General features: G+C 55.3%; 6 protein-coding genes across 6 annotated transcripts; 2 read left to right on the forward strand and 4 right to left on the reverse strand.

Annotated features, from left to right (window-relative positions):
• Nucleotides 1-188: 188 nt before the first annotated feature.
• Nucleotides 189-946, reverse strand: BO66DRAFT_474162 (uncharacterized protein; the record flags this gene model as incomplete). Its single annotated transcript, XM_025653119.1, has 2 exons — nucleotides 189-233; nucleotides 308-946. The coding sequence occupies 2 exons, from the start codon at nucleotides 944-946 to the stop codon at nucleotides 189-191; spliced, it is 684 nt and encodes a 227-aa protein (XP_025500248.1).
• A 382-nt stretch (nucleotides 947-1,328) lies between these two features.
• On the reverse strand, nucleotides 1,329-3,761 carry BO66DRAFT_381207 (succinate dehydrogenase [ubiquinone] flavoprotein subunit). The gene is made up of 6 exons (XM_025645944.1): nucleotides 3,709-3,761; nucleotides 3,549-3,603; nucleotides 3,413-3,486; nucleotides 3,195-3,358; nucleotides 1,753-3,141; nucleotides 1,329-1,701 (listed from the first exon to the last, which is right to left on the reverse strand). Exons 1-6 carry the CDS (start codon nucleotides 3,748-3,750, stop codon nucleotides 1,482-1,484), a joined length of 1,944 nt encoding a protein of 647 aa, XP_025500249.1. The 5' UTR covers nucleotides 3,751-3,761; the 3' UTR covers nucleotides 1,329-1,481.
• Nucleotides 3,762-4,345: 584 nt separating this feature from the next.
• Nucleotides 4,346-6,045, reverse strand: rpt1 (proteasome regulatory particle base subunit RPT1). Its single transcript, XM_025653120.1, has 4 exons — nucleotides 5,792-6,045; nucleotides 5,615-5,729; nucleotides 5,334-5,563; nucleotides 4,346-5,281 (listed from the first exon to the last, which is right to left on the reverse strand). Exons 1-4 carry the CDS (start codon nucleotides 5,884-5,886, stop codon nucleotides 4,402-4,404), a joined length of 1,320 nt encoding a protein of 439 aa, XP_025500250.1. The 5' UTR covers nucleotides 5,887-6,045; the 3' UTR covers nucleotides 4,346-4,401.
• Nucleotides 6,046-6,187: 142 nt separating this feature from the next.
• Nucleotides 6,188-8,278, forward strand: BO66DRAFT_381211 (chaperonin-containing T-complex subunit CCT4). Its single transcript, XM_025645945.1, has 7 exons — nucleotides 6,188-6,315; nucleotides 6,371-6,422; nucleotides 6,475-6,497; nucleotides 6,552-6,581; nucleotides 6,633-6,662; nucleotides 6,716-7,288; nucleotides 7,343-8,278. Exons 1-7 carry the CDS (start codon nucleotides 6,268-6,270, stop codon nucleotides 8,195-8,197), a joined length of 1,611 nt encoding a protein of 536 aa, XP_025500251.1. The 5' UTR covers nucleotides 6,188-6,267; the 3' UTR covers nucleotides 8,198-8,278.
• Nucleotides 8,279-8,441: 163 nt separating this feature from the next.
• On the reverse strand, nucleotides 8,442-10,052 carry BO66DRAFT_381213 (toxin biosynthesis protein; the record flags this gene model as incomplete). Its single annotated transcript, XM_025645946.1, has 4 exons — nucleotides 8,442-9,432; nucleotides 9,503-9,611; nucleotides 9,668-9,806; nucleotides 9,864-10,052. The coding sequence occupies 4 exons, from the start codon at nucleotides 10,050-10,052 to the stop codon at nucleotides 8,535-8,537; spliced, it is 1,335 nt and encodes a 444-aa protein (XP_025500252.1). The 3' UTR covers nucleotides 8,442-8,534.
• Nucleotides 10,053-11,124: 1,072 nt separating this feature from the next.
• BO66DRAFT_331527 (cytochrome P450) lies at nucleotides 11,125-12,921 on the forward strand (the record flags this gene model as incomplete). The annotated part of the gene is made up of 5 exons (XM_025644092.1): nucleotides 11,125-11,269; nucleotides 11,319-11,770; nucleotides 11,837-12,080; nucleotides 12,185-12,595; nucleotides 12,659-12,921. Coding segments are annotated over 5 exons (1,515 nt in total), but the record flags the coding sequence as incomplete, so codon positions are not given.
• Between the last annotated feature and the right edge of the window lie 323 nt (nucleotides 12,922-13,244).

The raw sequence follows: 13,244 nt of genomic DNA on the forward strand, positions 1-13,244 counted from the left end.
GGAAGGGGAAGGTAGGATGGGGGCTTTTTGGCGGGGTGGGGTGGTATAAGGGTTTATTTGTGGTGGTGGTGGTGGTGGAGGAGCTGGGGTTGGATTTTGGGATCGGGATCGGGTTGGGGTTGGGGCCTTTAGGGTTGTTGGTAGTGCTGGTGGTGCTGATGCTACTGATGCTACTGCTGCTGGCACTGTTATCGTAATCCGAGGCGGCTGCGCTTGCGCCTGTAGGTGCGAGTCTGTGCTGCGTTAGCTACTTCATCATCATCCGAGCCCTAACTCATTATAAGCAGGGGCGAGGCGACGGGACTACCTTACCGTTCGTCTCGACCATCTCCGTCCCACCCTCCTCCTCACCGAACAACCGGTCCTCCTTCGACGGCGACCCAGACCCCAAAGTCCCAGGGTGGCGCCAGTGCAGGAGCCGGAACTGGCCCCGCCGGCGTTTTCGGGCCCGGTAGATCGAGTACAGCACCAGGGCGGCGAGGATGAGGAGGGCGAGGATGCCGCCCACGACGCCGGCGATGAGGGCTTGGTTGATTCTGTTGGGTTGGTGGTGTGTGGGTGTGGTTGTTGTTGTGGGTGTGGTTGTTGGGTGGATGGTGGTTTGGTCTGGGGTTGGGGTTGTTGTATTGGCAGTGGTAGTCGCGGGGTGCGTGGCCGCTGGGATTGTGGTGGTCGATATGGTCGAGCTGGATGTCGATGTTGAGGTGGTCTTGGTCTTGACTTCGACAGCAGTGCTCTTCGAGGTTGAGGATGTCTTGCTGGTTGTGGTATCACTGCGACCACTGCTGCTACTGCTGCTACTGCTGCCACTACTATCATCTGCACAAACCCCCACAGTGCATGGATCGACCGAGCAACATCCACTATACCCCCCCTTCGCACAGACATACCACTGGGTATTCTCCGGACAGGAATCACTCGCAGCTCGGACGGCGAGGGCGGCCATGGCGATGATTCCCTGTACTGCGCTATACTTCGTCTCAAAGAGCGGCTGGCGAACACAAGAACAAGAAAGAACAAGCGAGTGAATCGCAGTCCGGCTGGCAGTTGAACGAGTGTTAGCCCAAGAGCAGCAAAGAGTAGAATCACCGGACAGCAAAGAATGAGCGAGGTTGAATCTCCAGGGAAGTCAGCATGAAAAGAGGTCTACCATCTCCTAAAAAGTGGCAGTGTGCAGCCGTCTTTCTTTGTTTCATGGGATGACTGGTAGGACGGCACCAGCCAAACACCCCGAATCAAATCGCGGGTTGACGGTGGTTGAGGTTACTCGGCAGGAATAACACAAAGAAAACTCCATTGTATGGCAAAGTCAACGGCTATAAAAGACAACACACGTGAGTACACCAAACTCATCGCCTGGAAAAACCCTTGGATATACACATATAAACACACGGAAATAGACACGGTCGAATTTTCGCCTCGCTCTTTTCGTTCACTACCCTCTTCTCACCACCCCCTAACCCCCCTGGCCTCAGATACGCTTAGTACACACGCTTGAAGGGAGGCACAGGCTTGCACTCGTTCTCGTCCAGGGTCTTGTGCTCAACGGCACGGTAACCCAGCTGGACGTCACCGTGGGGCTTCTTCTGCCAGGTGAGAGTGTGCTTCATCCAGTTCTCGTCGTCACGATCGGGGTAGTCCTCACGGGCGTGGGCACCACGGGACTCCTTGCGGTTAGCAGCAGCAATGGCGGTTTGAGTACTATTCCAGAGTTAGCCATGATCATACCAAACAAATCCCAGAAATACGTACGCGCAGGTCAACAGGTTACGGAGCTCAAGAGTCTCAACAAGGTCGGAGTTCCAGATCATGCTGCGATCCTTGGTGCCAACCTGGTCGTACAGCTTGTCGACAGCATTGATCTTCTCAACACCCTCATCCAAACTCTCCTGGGTACGGAAAACGCTGACATCAGTCTGCATAGTCTTCTGCATAGCGTTGCGGATCTCGAAAGTAGACTTGGGACCGTCGGCGTTGCGGGCAAAGTCGAGGTCCTTGATGGACTCGGCACCGGCATCGGAGGCCAGCTCACGGTGGGCCTTGCCAGGGGTGGCGATGTCGCGGACACGGTGGGAGACGGCACGACCGAAGACGACCAGGTCGAGAAGAGAGTTGGCACCCAGACGGTTGGCACCGTGGACGGACACACAGGCGGCCTCACCGCAAGCATACAGACCAGGGACAACCTTGTCCTGGCCGTTCTCGTCAACGGTCAGAACCTCACCGGTGTACTTGGTGGGAATACCACCCATGTTGTAGTGGACGGTGGGCAGGACGGGGATGGGCTGCTTGGTGACATCGACACCGGCGAAGATAGAGGCGGTCTCGGAGATACCGGGCAGACGCTCGTGAAGGAGCTCGGCGGGCAAGTGGCTGAGCTGGAGGTAGATGTGGTCCTTCTCGGGACCGACACCACGGCCCTCACGGATCTCGAGGGTCATGGAACGAGAGACGACGTCACGGGAGGCCAGATCCTTGGCAGTGGGAGCGTAACGCTCCATGAAACGCTCACCCTCGGAGTTGAGCAGGTAACCACCCTCACCACGGGAACCCTCAGTGATCAGACATCCGGCACCGTAGATACCAGTGGGGTGGAACTGGACGAACTCCAGATCCTGGTTGGGGAGACCGGCACGGGCAACCATGGCCATACCGTCACCGGTACAGGTGTGGGCAGAAGTGCAGCTGAAGTAGGCACGTCCGTAACCACCGGTGGCCAGGACGGTGTGGTGAGCCTTGAAGCGGTGGAGGGTACCGTCCTCCTGGTTGTAGGCGATGATACCACGGCACTCACCATCCTCCATCAGAAGGTCGAGGGCGAAGTATTCAATGAAGTAGTTGGTGTTGTGGCGGAGAGACTGTCCGTAGAGAGTGTGGAGAAGGGCGTGGCCGGTACGGTCAGCGGCGGCACAGCAACGGTAGGCCTGGCCACCCTTGCCGAACTCCTTGGACTGACCACCGAAAGCACGCTGGTAGATACGACCATCCTCGGTACGGGAGAAGGGGCAACCGTAGCCCTCCAACTCACGAACACTAGCAGGAGCCTCTCTGGTCATGTAGTGAATGGCATCCTGGTCACCAAGCCAGTCGGAACCCTTGACGGTGTCGTACATGTGCCACCTCCAGTCATCCTCGTGCATGCTACAGGCCGAAGGTTAGCCGGGTTGCGAACCTGAGAAACCTCCATAACATACTTTCCAAGAGCAGCGTTGATACCACCCTGAGCGGCGACAGTGTGACTTCTCGTAGGGAAGAGCTTGGAGACACAGGCAGTGTTGAAGCCAGCTTCGGCAAGACCGAAAGCGGCACGGAGACCAGCGCCACCGGCACCGACGACGACAGCATCGTACTCGTGGTCCTGCAACAACGATTAGAACCACAATCCTCACGTATAACCATAGATTATCCTTACAATGACAGGGTACTTGTCGGAGATGTAGCCATTGGCCTCCTTGGCGCGCAGGGGTCCGCTGCCAAAGATCCGGGCTAGCGGAGATGAGAAGTTAGCGAGAGGCGGAAAGGGATGGCGATGCGACTCCAATGCGTACCAGCAGGGCGGGAGGAGGAGAAGAGACGTCTCTGATCCCTCAAGGCGCGGGAAATCTGCGCAAAGATATGTGTCAGTAAAATCCTGGAGAGAGGGTGGCGTCCTAACGCGCGCTCCAAATCTGGAGTCGAGTCGGACAGACATCGGGATAGGGAACAGACCTTAGATGCGGGAGCCAGGCTCCGCCAGCTCAAGGAGCTCATGATGACGGATTAGAAGAAAAGAGACACTTCTCTGGCAAATCCGGGAAAGGAGGGGAGATGGGGAAGGGATCCAACAGCACAAGTACTGGGGGAGAGAAAGTCGGGGTTCAAGGCTGGTGGTTTGCATGCGAGCTGCACTTTTGGATCGTCGGTTCTGCTGGAAGAGCGAGGAAGGCCCGGCTGACATAAGCATTTTGCACTTGCCGACGGGGAGGACCGGGGCCGAACAAGCCAATCAACATCTGTGGAGTGGTAATCACCTCGGGCAGTCAGTCTGCGTTCATTGGCCGAAATCTGCTGGGCACGTGGTCCGGCCCTCTTCTCACCCGGCAAAGCGCGAGACTTTCCGGAGCAAGACGGCCGATTCCTGCCAGTTGACAGCCTGATTCCCTACTGTACTTTCGGCATGAGCCTGAGGCAGTGAGCTGGAGCATGAGCCGAGCCTGGCTCCAGGCTTGAGTTTCTCCTCACTGCAATGAGACCGGAAACTAATCAAGCCTAGCAATTTACCTAGCTTGTAACCCTTGCTGATTGCCGCCGCTCCGGCAGGATCACCCAGAACTTGACATTGACATCATACAACAGACTACCGAGTAAATGATCATACACATCCATTGCGTTTGTAATGTAATCCAAATACCTAAGAGTCGTCTAATTATACTGCATGTACGTCGCCGTCGAGTTGAACTTCAGGTTGCCCTTGATCACCTTGTCCACCGCAGCCAAGAAGTCCTTCTCAGTTGCCACCTTCCGACGCGCCCGAATGGCGAACATGCCCGCCTCTGTTGCGACACTCCGAAGCTCAGCACCCGTGGCGTTCGGGCATAGACGAGAGATCAACTCCCACCGGATGTCACGCTCGACCGACATGCTCTTGGCGTGAATGCGCAGAATGTTGGCGCGGCCCTCAACATCCGGAAGGGAGAACTCGATCTTACGATCGATACGTCCCGGACGCATCAGAGCAGGATCCAGAGTTGACGGCCGGTTGGTCGCGAACATGACCTTGATGTTACCACGGGCATCGAATCCGTCCAGTTGTGTAATCAGTTCCAGCATAGTACGCTGAACCTCGTTATCACCACCAGCTCCGTCGTCGAAACGAGCACCACCGACCGCGTCGATTTCATCGAAGAAGATAATGCATGCTTTCTTAGTCCGCGCCATCTCAAACAGCTCTCGAACCATCCGTGCACCCTCACCAACGTACTTCTGTACCAACTCACTACCGATGACACGGATGAATGTCGCGTCCGTCCGGTTGGCCACGGCTCGAGCGCAAAGCGTCTTACCCGTACCGGGAGGTCCGTAGAGCAGAGCACCCTTAGGAGGGTCGATACCGAGGTTGACAAAGCGCTCCGGCGAAAGTAGGGGCATTTCGACGACTTCCCGCAGCTTCTCAATCTGTTCTTTGCATCCACCAACATCACCGTACGTCACATCGGGCTTGTCTTCGACTGTCATCATCGTCACACTCGGGTCGATCTTAGGGGGAAGAGGCAGCATAATCTGGTACTTGTTGCGGTCGACACTGTATCACGGTTAGATCTGAACGGGGCGGCAAAAAGACCACGGCAACATACCCAACTCTCATGCCCTCCTCAATATCTGTCGGACTCACGCGCTCTCCCAAGTTGACGACGAATTTAGCGATCTGTTTAACGTTGATGACGTATTTACTCTTGTCTGAATCCTTCTCATCCTGAATGATCTTCGTGCACCGAGCTACCTGCAATGGCTGCTCCTCCGCCATACGTTGTCGGTCTGCAGCAACATCCCAGAGATGTGGAGGCGCAAGGCCGGTATCGGATTCCTATGCAGGTCAGCAAGGACAACTCCAGTGAAAGGCCGAACCAAATTATACCTTAACACCAATCTTCTCGTTCACACTTGCTTGTCTCTCCTTGATCTGTTTCTCGAGCTTCTTCAATGCGTTGGCGTAGGGAGCAGCGCCGTAGGTCTTTAGTACTTGGATATCCCTAGTTCCAGTTAGCCATCGAGACGGGAAAGTCGGCAAAGTTGTAGCATCCGGTCCACCTACTCATCTGTGAGAGGAGTGATCTTCTTCTCCGGCTCTTCGTCATCGGCGAAGTTCTTCTGGTACTTCTCCCAGTTCTGGCCCGTAGCGCTAGGCATGCTGATGATGTGAGCCGGTGGCGAGGCGACAGGACAGCGTGGAGGGGTGTGAGCGGTTAAATCGGAGGTCTAATTTTGCGTACAGGAGCACAGGATAGTAGCGGATGTTGACGGAGTTGAAAAAAGGGATGTAATGAGGAGGATGGAGCTTGAACGGGGGATGGTAAGAGTGATGTGGTGGTCGAGCTCAGCTTGAATGCGGTTCGAGCTGTTGACGCTAGTGGCCCGCCAAGCCCAGCAGCAACACCGCCCAAAACCGCAACACCGCAGAATTTCCCAGTGCCGCCTCCAGGTTCTGGAACTCCCTCGCCTCGCTCCACCCTCCTCTTACTTGACTCTATCTCTTTTCTCTACGGTGCTTATATCGTAGTTATCTTCATCATGGCGACGACAGCCTCCCAGGGTGCCCCTGGCAACACGACTTTCAAGGTGCGTCTTCTTGCGGAGAGAAATACCTGTGGACCGTTCTCTAATCGCCGAACAGGACAAGGAGAAGCCTATGGCCGTTCGCACAGCCAACATTTTGGCTGCTAGAGGTATGCATCTCTGGTCGGTACCACCTGAACGCAATTGCTGACGGAAGAATAGCTGTCTCCGATGCCATCAGAACTGTACGCTTTGTCTTGACCGGAATTTAACAGATGAGGGGCTAACACGATATGCAGTCTCTGGGTCCCAGGGGTATGGATAAGATGGTAAGAAGGATGGAATTAATTCACAACGACCAAAAGCTAATGTAGCTTCAGATCCAAACGCCCAAAGGAAACACCATTATCGTACGAAGACTACCTCGAATACTCCCAGATCACCCCCACTAACCCCTCCTTAGACCAACGACGGAAACACAATGCTGAGGGACATGAGCGTCATGCACCCCGCCGCCAGAATGCTGGTCGACCTCAGTGCCGCTCAGGATGTCGAAGCCGGTGATGGAACTACATCGGTTGTTGTCATTGCAGGAAGCTTGCTCGGTGCTGCGGAGCGCCTGCTGGCTAAGGGTATCCATCCCACCGTCATCTCGGAGTCCTTCCAAAGAGCCGCCGCCGCCGCCGTCGAGATCCTCCACAACATGTCCCGGCCCATCAACCTCACAGACCGCTCAACTCTCCTCCAGGCGGCTTCCACCTCTCTCTCCTCCAAGATTGTGTCTCAGCACTCCGGCCTCCTCGGCCCCATGGCCGTCGATTCCGTTCTGAAGGTCGTCGACCCCAAGACGGCAGAGAACGTCGATCTCCGGAACATTCGCATAGTGAAAAAGGTTGGCGGAACAATTGAGGACAGTGAGATGGTTGACGGTCTGGTCCTGAACCAGCAAGTCATCAAGAGCAGCGGTGGTCCCACCAGAATTGAGAAGGCCCGGATAGGTCTTATTCAGTTCCAGCTCAGCCCCCCCAAGCCTGACGTACGTGACCCCTTACACCTGCCCTAATGGGGAGTGCTGACAGCTATCTCGCAGATGGAGAACCAGATTGTCGTGAACGACTACCGCCAGATGGACAAGATCCTCAAGGAAGAGCGCCAATACCTTCTCAACATGGTTAAGAAGATCCAGAAGACGAAGTGCAATGTTCTTTTGATCCAGAAGTCAATCCTCCGTGACGCCGTCAACGACCTCTCCCTTCACTTCCTTTCCCGCCTCAAAATTTTGGCCATCAAGGATATCGAGCGTGATGAGGTTGAGTTCTTGTGCAAGACTTTGGGTTGCAAGCCCGTCGCCAACGTTGACTCTTTCACTGAGGACAAGCTCGGTACTGCTGATCTTGTCGAGGAGGTTCAGCAGTCTGGTGCTCGGTACGTGAAGATTACTGGCATCAAGGCCCCTGCTACCGCCGCCAACCAGACCGTCTCCATCGTGGCTCGTGGCGCCAACAACCTCATCCTGGATGAGGCGGAGCGCTCTCTGCACGATGCCCTCTGTGTCATCCGCTGTCTGGTGAAGAAGCGTGCTCTCATTGCCGGTGGTGGTGCCCCTGAGATCGAAGTGGCCCACTCTCTGGCCATGCGTGCCCGTGAGCTCACTGGCACCGAGGCTATCTGCTGGAAGGCTTTCGCCGAAGCCATGGAGGTTATCCCCACCACCCTGGCCGAGAATGCCGGTCTGAACTCGATCAAGGTGGTCACCGACCTGCGTCATCGCCACGCTCAAGGCCAGCACAATGCCGGAGTCAGCATTCGCAGCGGTGGTGTCAAGGACGATATCACCGAGGAGAACATTCTTCAGCCCCTCTTGGTAAGCACCAGCGCAATTGAGCTGGCTGCCGAGACGGTGAAGATGATCATGCGTATTGATGACATTGCCTTGTCGCGGTAAACGAGGACAGGCAGTAGTAGAAATGGAAATAATATAGGTCCAAAGTGGTGTATTATGACGAGTAATCCAACAAAAATCTACGATGTTCATATTTTCAAATTTGCATGCTTCGAAACTGACGATGCCATGTTATGTATGTCGGCGTAGCCGGTAATGCGGCCACTCAAGCCAGTCACATGTAGATAACTAGCTATCGACAAACAACAACCACCAGAAATCTAAGGAATCGCTCCATATTGCCCATATTGCCCATATTGCCCATCTTGCCCATCTTAAGCTTCATCAAATCGCTACAATATACGTGGAGGTGCTGCCATGTGACCCGGCCAGGTAGTAATCACAACTTGGACCGTGTCTCGATGATTCGGTTGGCCGCCGAACCGATCATCTCCTTCCACTCGTTGGAATACATTGACTTCTCTCTTGCAGGCAATTCGTCCCACCCCTGTGCGATGCGCTGCTCATCCTCCTTCCACCGCCGTATCTCCTGCTGAATCCACGGCCCAAGAGCATCTGCCGTAGCCGTCACTTTCTCCAAAGGCAGAGTATGTGCCGCCTTCGGAACTAAGTGATGCCTCACTCGACCATACTCCATGCCACCACTCCCTCCGAACCCAGTCCCCACCTTCTTGGCAATCCGCTCATGAATCCCCAGCTTGCACAGTGGACTCTCAGCTCCACTCAAGAAAAGGACCGATGGTCGTAGGTGCGGTACCAACCTCCCCGCCAGTACCGGCTCCGGCCGGTAGGAGTTCTGCTCCGGCACCAGCGCCCCCAGCACGTCGGGGAAGAGTAGCGGGTCGTGCGGCGGACTAGGCTCTTCGTGCTCATGTTTCTGATTCAATTCATCGGGCAAGCCCAGCTCTCTGTACCGACGAGGGTTGGCCCGCGTGTACATCAGCGCCTCTTGGTACTTGGTCGTTGCCAAGGTCACGGCCGGCCCTGCATCTGACGACGACGATGATGATTGTGCTGCATCTTCCTGTGGGTATACAGCTGACGGAAGTTCGCGGTATGCGAACCGAGCCCAGCGATCCAGCACCCGCGGGTCCCAGGATCGAAGGGCCTTGCGTGACTTGTCTACGGCGACGGCACGGGAAGGCCAGACATCTCGCTTGTTGATGGTCAGACGGAGGAGAAGAGGGCCGCTCCCTTGAAGCGTGCGCTCGACGAAATATGGCTCGACGAGCATGAGGGATGAGAACAGTCGGGGATGGATCAGTGATAGAAATATCCTGAAGACAGTCAGTGACTTCACTCGCTCACTGGCTCGCGCTCATCGACGAGGGAGTGAGGGTAACCGACATTTGAGCTGCACCCACACTGTGCCCGAGACCCATGATGGGTCGGGGCATCTGGTCGCGAAACTGGTTGATCATCAAGAGAAGATCGCGGCTGTGATCAAGCCATGATGCTGTTGCTGTTAGCTTTGAATCTTCCAGAAGGGGGGCGTCGTGAGCTGGGGCTTACGGTCATTGCCCAAGTGATTCTCATTGAGGATACCGCTGGCACCCTGGTTGGCGCTATCAGCGATCCAGATCGCGCGAATTCGGAATCCCTCTTTCTTGCTTCTGGCGTGGAGATCTTCCCAGAGCGGCTCGTATAGTTCCTGGGCGATGATGAGTGCGAGGCTTGAGGCTGGCTGGCTATGGCTCTTTCCACCTACCTTTGCGAACGCCGTGCCATGTGCAGCAACGATGGTGACATCGCCCGGCTCGGGATGGGGGTTATCGATGGGCGTATACTTCTTCACGCAAAGCTTCAGAGGGGCATCCTGCGTGGTCGTGGCCCTGGGATACCCTCGGATGTATTGACTATCGATAACATGTTCCGTCACGGCATAGGGGAACGCCATCTTGAGATGCTGGACTACTAAGTCACAGGGAGAACTCCAATATCGTGCGTTTATAGCGAGACTCTATCACCTGGGAATCTTGCTTCCTACAGACTTTTGTTGTGGAAAGTGCAGGCGCATTGCGTGGCATAGCCTACAACACGGCTCATGACCGGTCCACCGTGGCGATTATCAGCATCGAGAGTGGAAGAAATGATCTCACAAAAAGACACACATCAGGAGCAAACAATTGCTTAAAGCAGTAATTGCGTCGCGCCGATCATCTCGTGGATCCAATTGATCTCATTGCCAGAGATCTGTCCCCGCCGATCATCTTGGCGATCGAGTCAGTTTCCACCGCACTTGATTTGATACACTACACCCATCTTGCAGCACTGACAAGCTGGCAACAATTCGATGAGAGGGAATTCTCTTCCGAGAAAGAGGTGGTAAGTGCAGGATAATTGCATATAAGCAGTGACTATTACTCATTCACAATAGCTTTTTTGGCTGCCATCGAGAGATGTGACGCAAAGGAAACACTTGCTACCCCGTCACGGACAATGGCCGCTGGTGATCCATCGACTCTACAGCGCATGACGAAGGGTCTTTTCGATCCGACTTTGAACAAATGAGGGGTGTATATACCTTATCATCAAATAGAGAAAGAACCGGATCTTGTGCGTGGGGCTCTTCGGCGGATCTCGAACCTCCCTTCCACGCAGATCATTGCAGCGATGGAAGACAAGGGACTTCCACATTGACTCGATAAATCTGGCCGAACCCACATACACGGGTCACCAAACGCCATGACAACTGCATCATGTCCTGCACCGTCATTGGGTCAGTGCGAGGGGATAAATCAGTTCTCTTCTCGTGGAGTGCCGCTGTTGTAGAATAATAGTTTGTCCGCACCGCCATCGACCCCAGGATTGAACAAACCAGGACATCCATCAGCCAAGAGAACAAGAGAGACAGATTCAGGATGGGCTTACCTCTATTTGCAGCTGCGACTGTGACATGTCTTGTCTACGTGCGTCACTTTCAAGCCCGCCGCAGCTCAACAAACACAAGCTAACCAGCTCAGGGTTGTGCTTTGGCATTATATCGGCTCTTCCTCCATCCTCTATCCAGATACCCCGGTCCCCGACTAGCTATCTTGACCGACTGGTATGTGATTTATTATGCCTGGCGAGGCGACCTACACAAACAAGTACAACAATGGCATGCAAGATATGGTGAGCCTGTTTGCCTGACGTGTCTGGCCAAAAGCTGACTTTTTCACAGGGAAGGTCGTCCGCTATGGACCGTCAACCCTCAGCTTCAACTCGGCCACGGCTATGACTGAGATCTATGGCGTCCGGGCCAACGTTCGCAAGACAGACGGATATGCTGCGCTGGGCCTCAGTCGTCGCTGTCCGAATAGCTTAGTTGCCCTAGACAAGGGGTTGCACGGCTTCAAGCGACGGATCATGGCCCAGGTATTTTCCGAGCAGAACCTGAAGCAGATGGAGGAGCGCATCCTGGACAACGTCACGGACTTTGTTTCGCTGCTGGGTTCGGATTCCGAGGCCTCGCGGGGATGGGGTCCGCCCAAGGATGTCGCGCAGGCGTGCACCTGGATGACCTTCGACATCATTGCTGACCTCTGCTACGGGGAGGATCTCAACCTGCTGCAGGTGGAAGACATGCGATGGTTTCCCTCTGTATTCCGCAAGATCAGCCAACGAGGCATGATGGTGAGTAGCAGCAACGACAAACAAGCAACGAAGAAGCAATACTAATCGCCCTTCGCAAAAAAAAAGAGCCTCATCCAGCCCAGATTCATCCAACTAAAGCTCGACCACTTCCTCCTCGCCTCTCAGTACAAAGCCATCCTCCGTGCGGGCAGCTGGATCCGCGAACGCGGCGAAGCCCGCGCCAAACTGGGCAACAAGAACATCGAGAAGGACATCTTCAGCACGATGATGAACGCCACGGACCCGAAGACCGGCCGGAACTTCACTCAGAAAGACCTCTGGGTTGAATCCATGCTGTTACTGGTAGCAGGTACAGCAACACCCTCCTCCCAAAGCCCTAAATCCTCATCATCCCCCCCCCCCCGAAACCCCCCATAACCCCAGAAACCAACCCAATCTGACCCGAACCCAAAGGCTCCGACACGACCGCCAACGCCCTCAGCGCAACAATCCACTACCTCCTCCACCACCCCACCAGTCTAAAACATCTGACCACGGAACTCCGCTCGACCTTCCCCACCGAGACCAGCATCCGCTTCGACTCCGCCTCCCCGACCACCAGCCCGTACCTGCACGCCTGCGTCAACGAGGCCATGCGCCTCGCCCCGTCCGTGCCCAACGCGCCCCCGCGCGCCGTCTGCCCCGGCGGCATCTACATCGACGGCGACTTCATCCCCGCCGGCACCGTCGTCGGCGCCCCGATCTACACCCTCCACCGCAACGAGGCCTACTTCGACCGTCCGGATGATTTCCGGCCGGAGCGGTGGTTGGATCCCTCCTACAGCAGCAGCAACAACAACAACAACAAGTCCCCGGGGGTTTCTGGTCCTTCAACCGCGGAGCAACACCAGCAGCAGGGAACATCCGCCGCGACGACCACCAAACAAGCCCAGGCTTATCAGGCCTTCTGCCCCTTCAGCTACGGGGCCCGCTCCTGCGTCGGCTGGCGTCTGGCCTACACGGAACTCCATCTCGCCGTGGCGCGGTTGCTCTGGCGGTATGATGTTCGGTTAGCGGCGGCTGCTGCGCCGGCTTCGACTTCCTCGCCGATTCACGGTAAGACGGATTCCGAGTATGAGATGATGGGGTGGGTGGTGGCGGCCGTGGAAGGGCCGGTGGCGCAGTTTCGGAGGCGGGAGGATCTCTTTTGACCGGAGTCGATACATAGACTAGAGTGTATATCATGGTTTTTATCGGTTTTTCAACCAGCTTGGGTGTTCGGAGGGTCGATTTGGAGTTCTGTGTCCGTGTTCTTATATATTTTCAATCGTCTTTCTGGCTGTATAGTTGTCAAGAACGGTGAAGCTTTAGCGTGGCTGGATATGGAATTAGTCTTTCTTACTCTTATCGATGGCCGGATGGCTGGGTTATCTTCTTCCATCCAGCATCTTTTCGTCCTTCCTCTTTTATCTTTGTTTAATAGTTCATTCATATGATAAGTCATGTTATTATCCAAGAGAGGGAATTTGCGGGG

This window comes from Aspergillus aculeatinus (genome assembly GCF_003184765.1).
Source record: "Aspergillus aculeatinus CBS 121060 unplaced genomic scaffold BO66scaffold_50, whole genome shotgun sequence".
In the NCBI taxonomy this organism is placed as follows: domain Eukaryota; kingdom Fungi; phylum Ascomycota; class Eurotiomycetes; order Eurotiales; family Aspergillaceae; genus Aspergillus; species Aspergillus aculeatinus.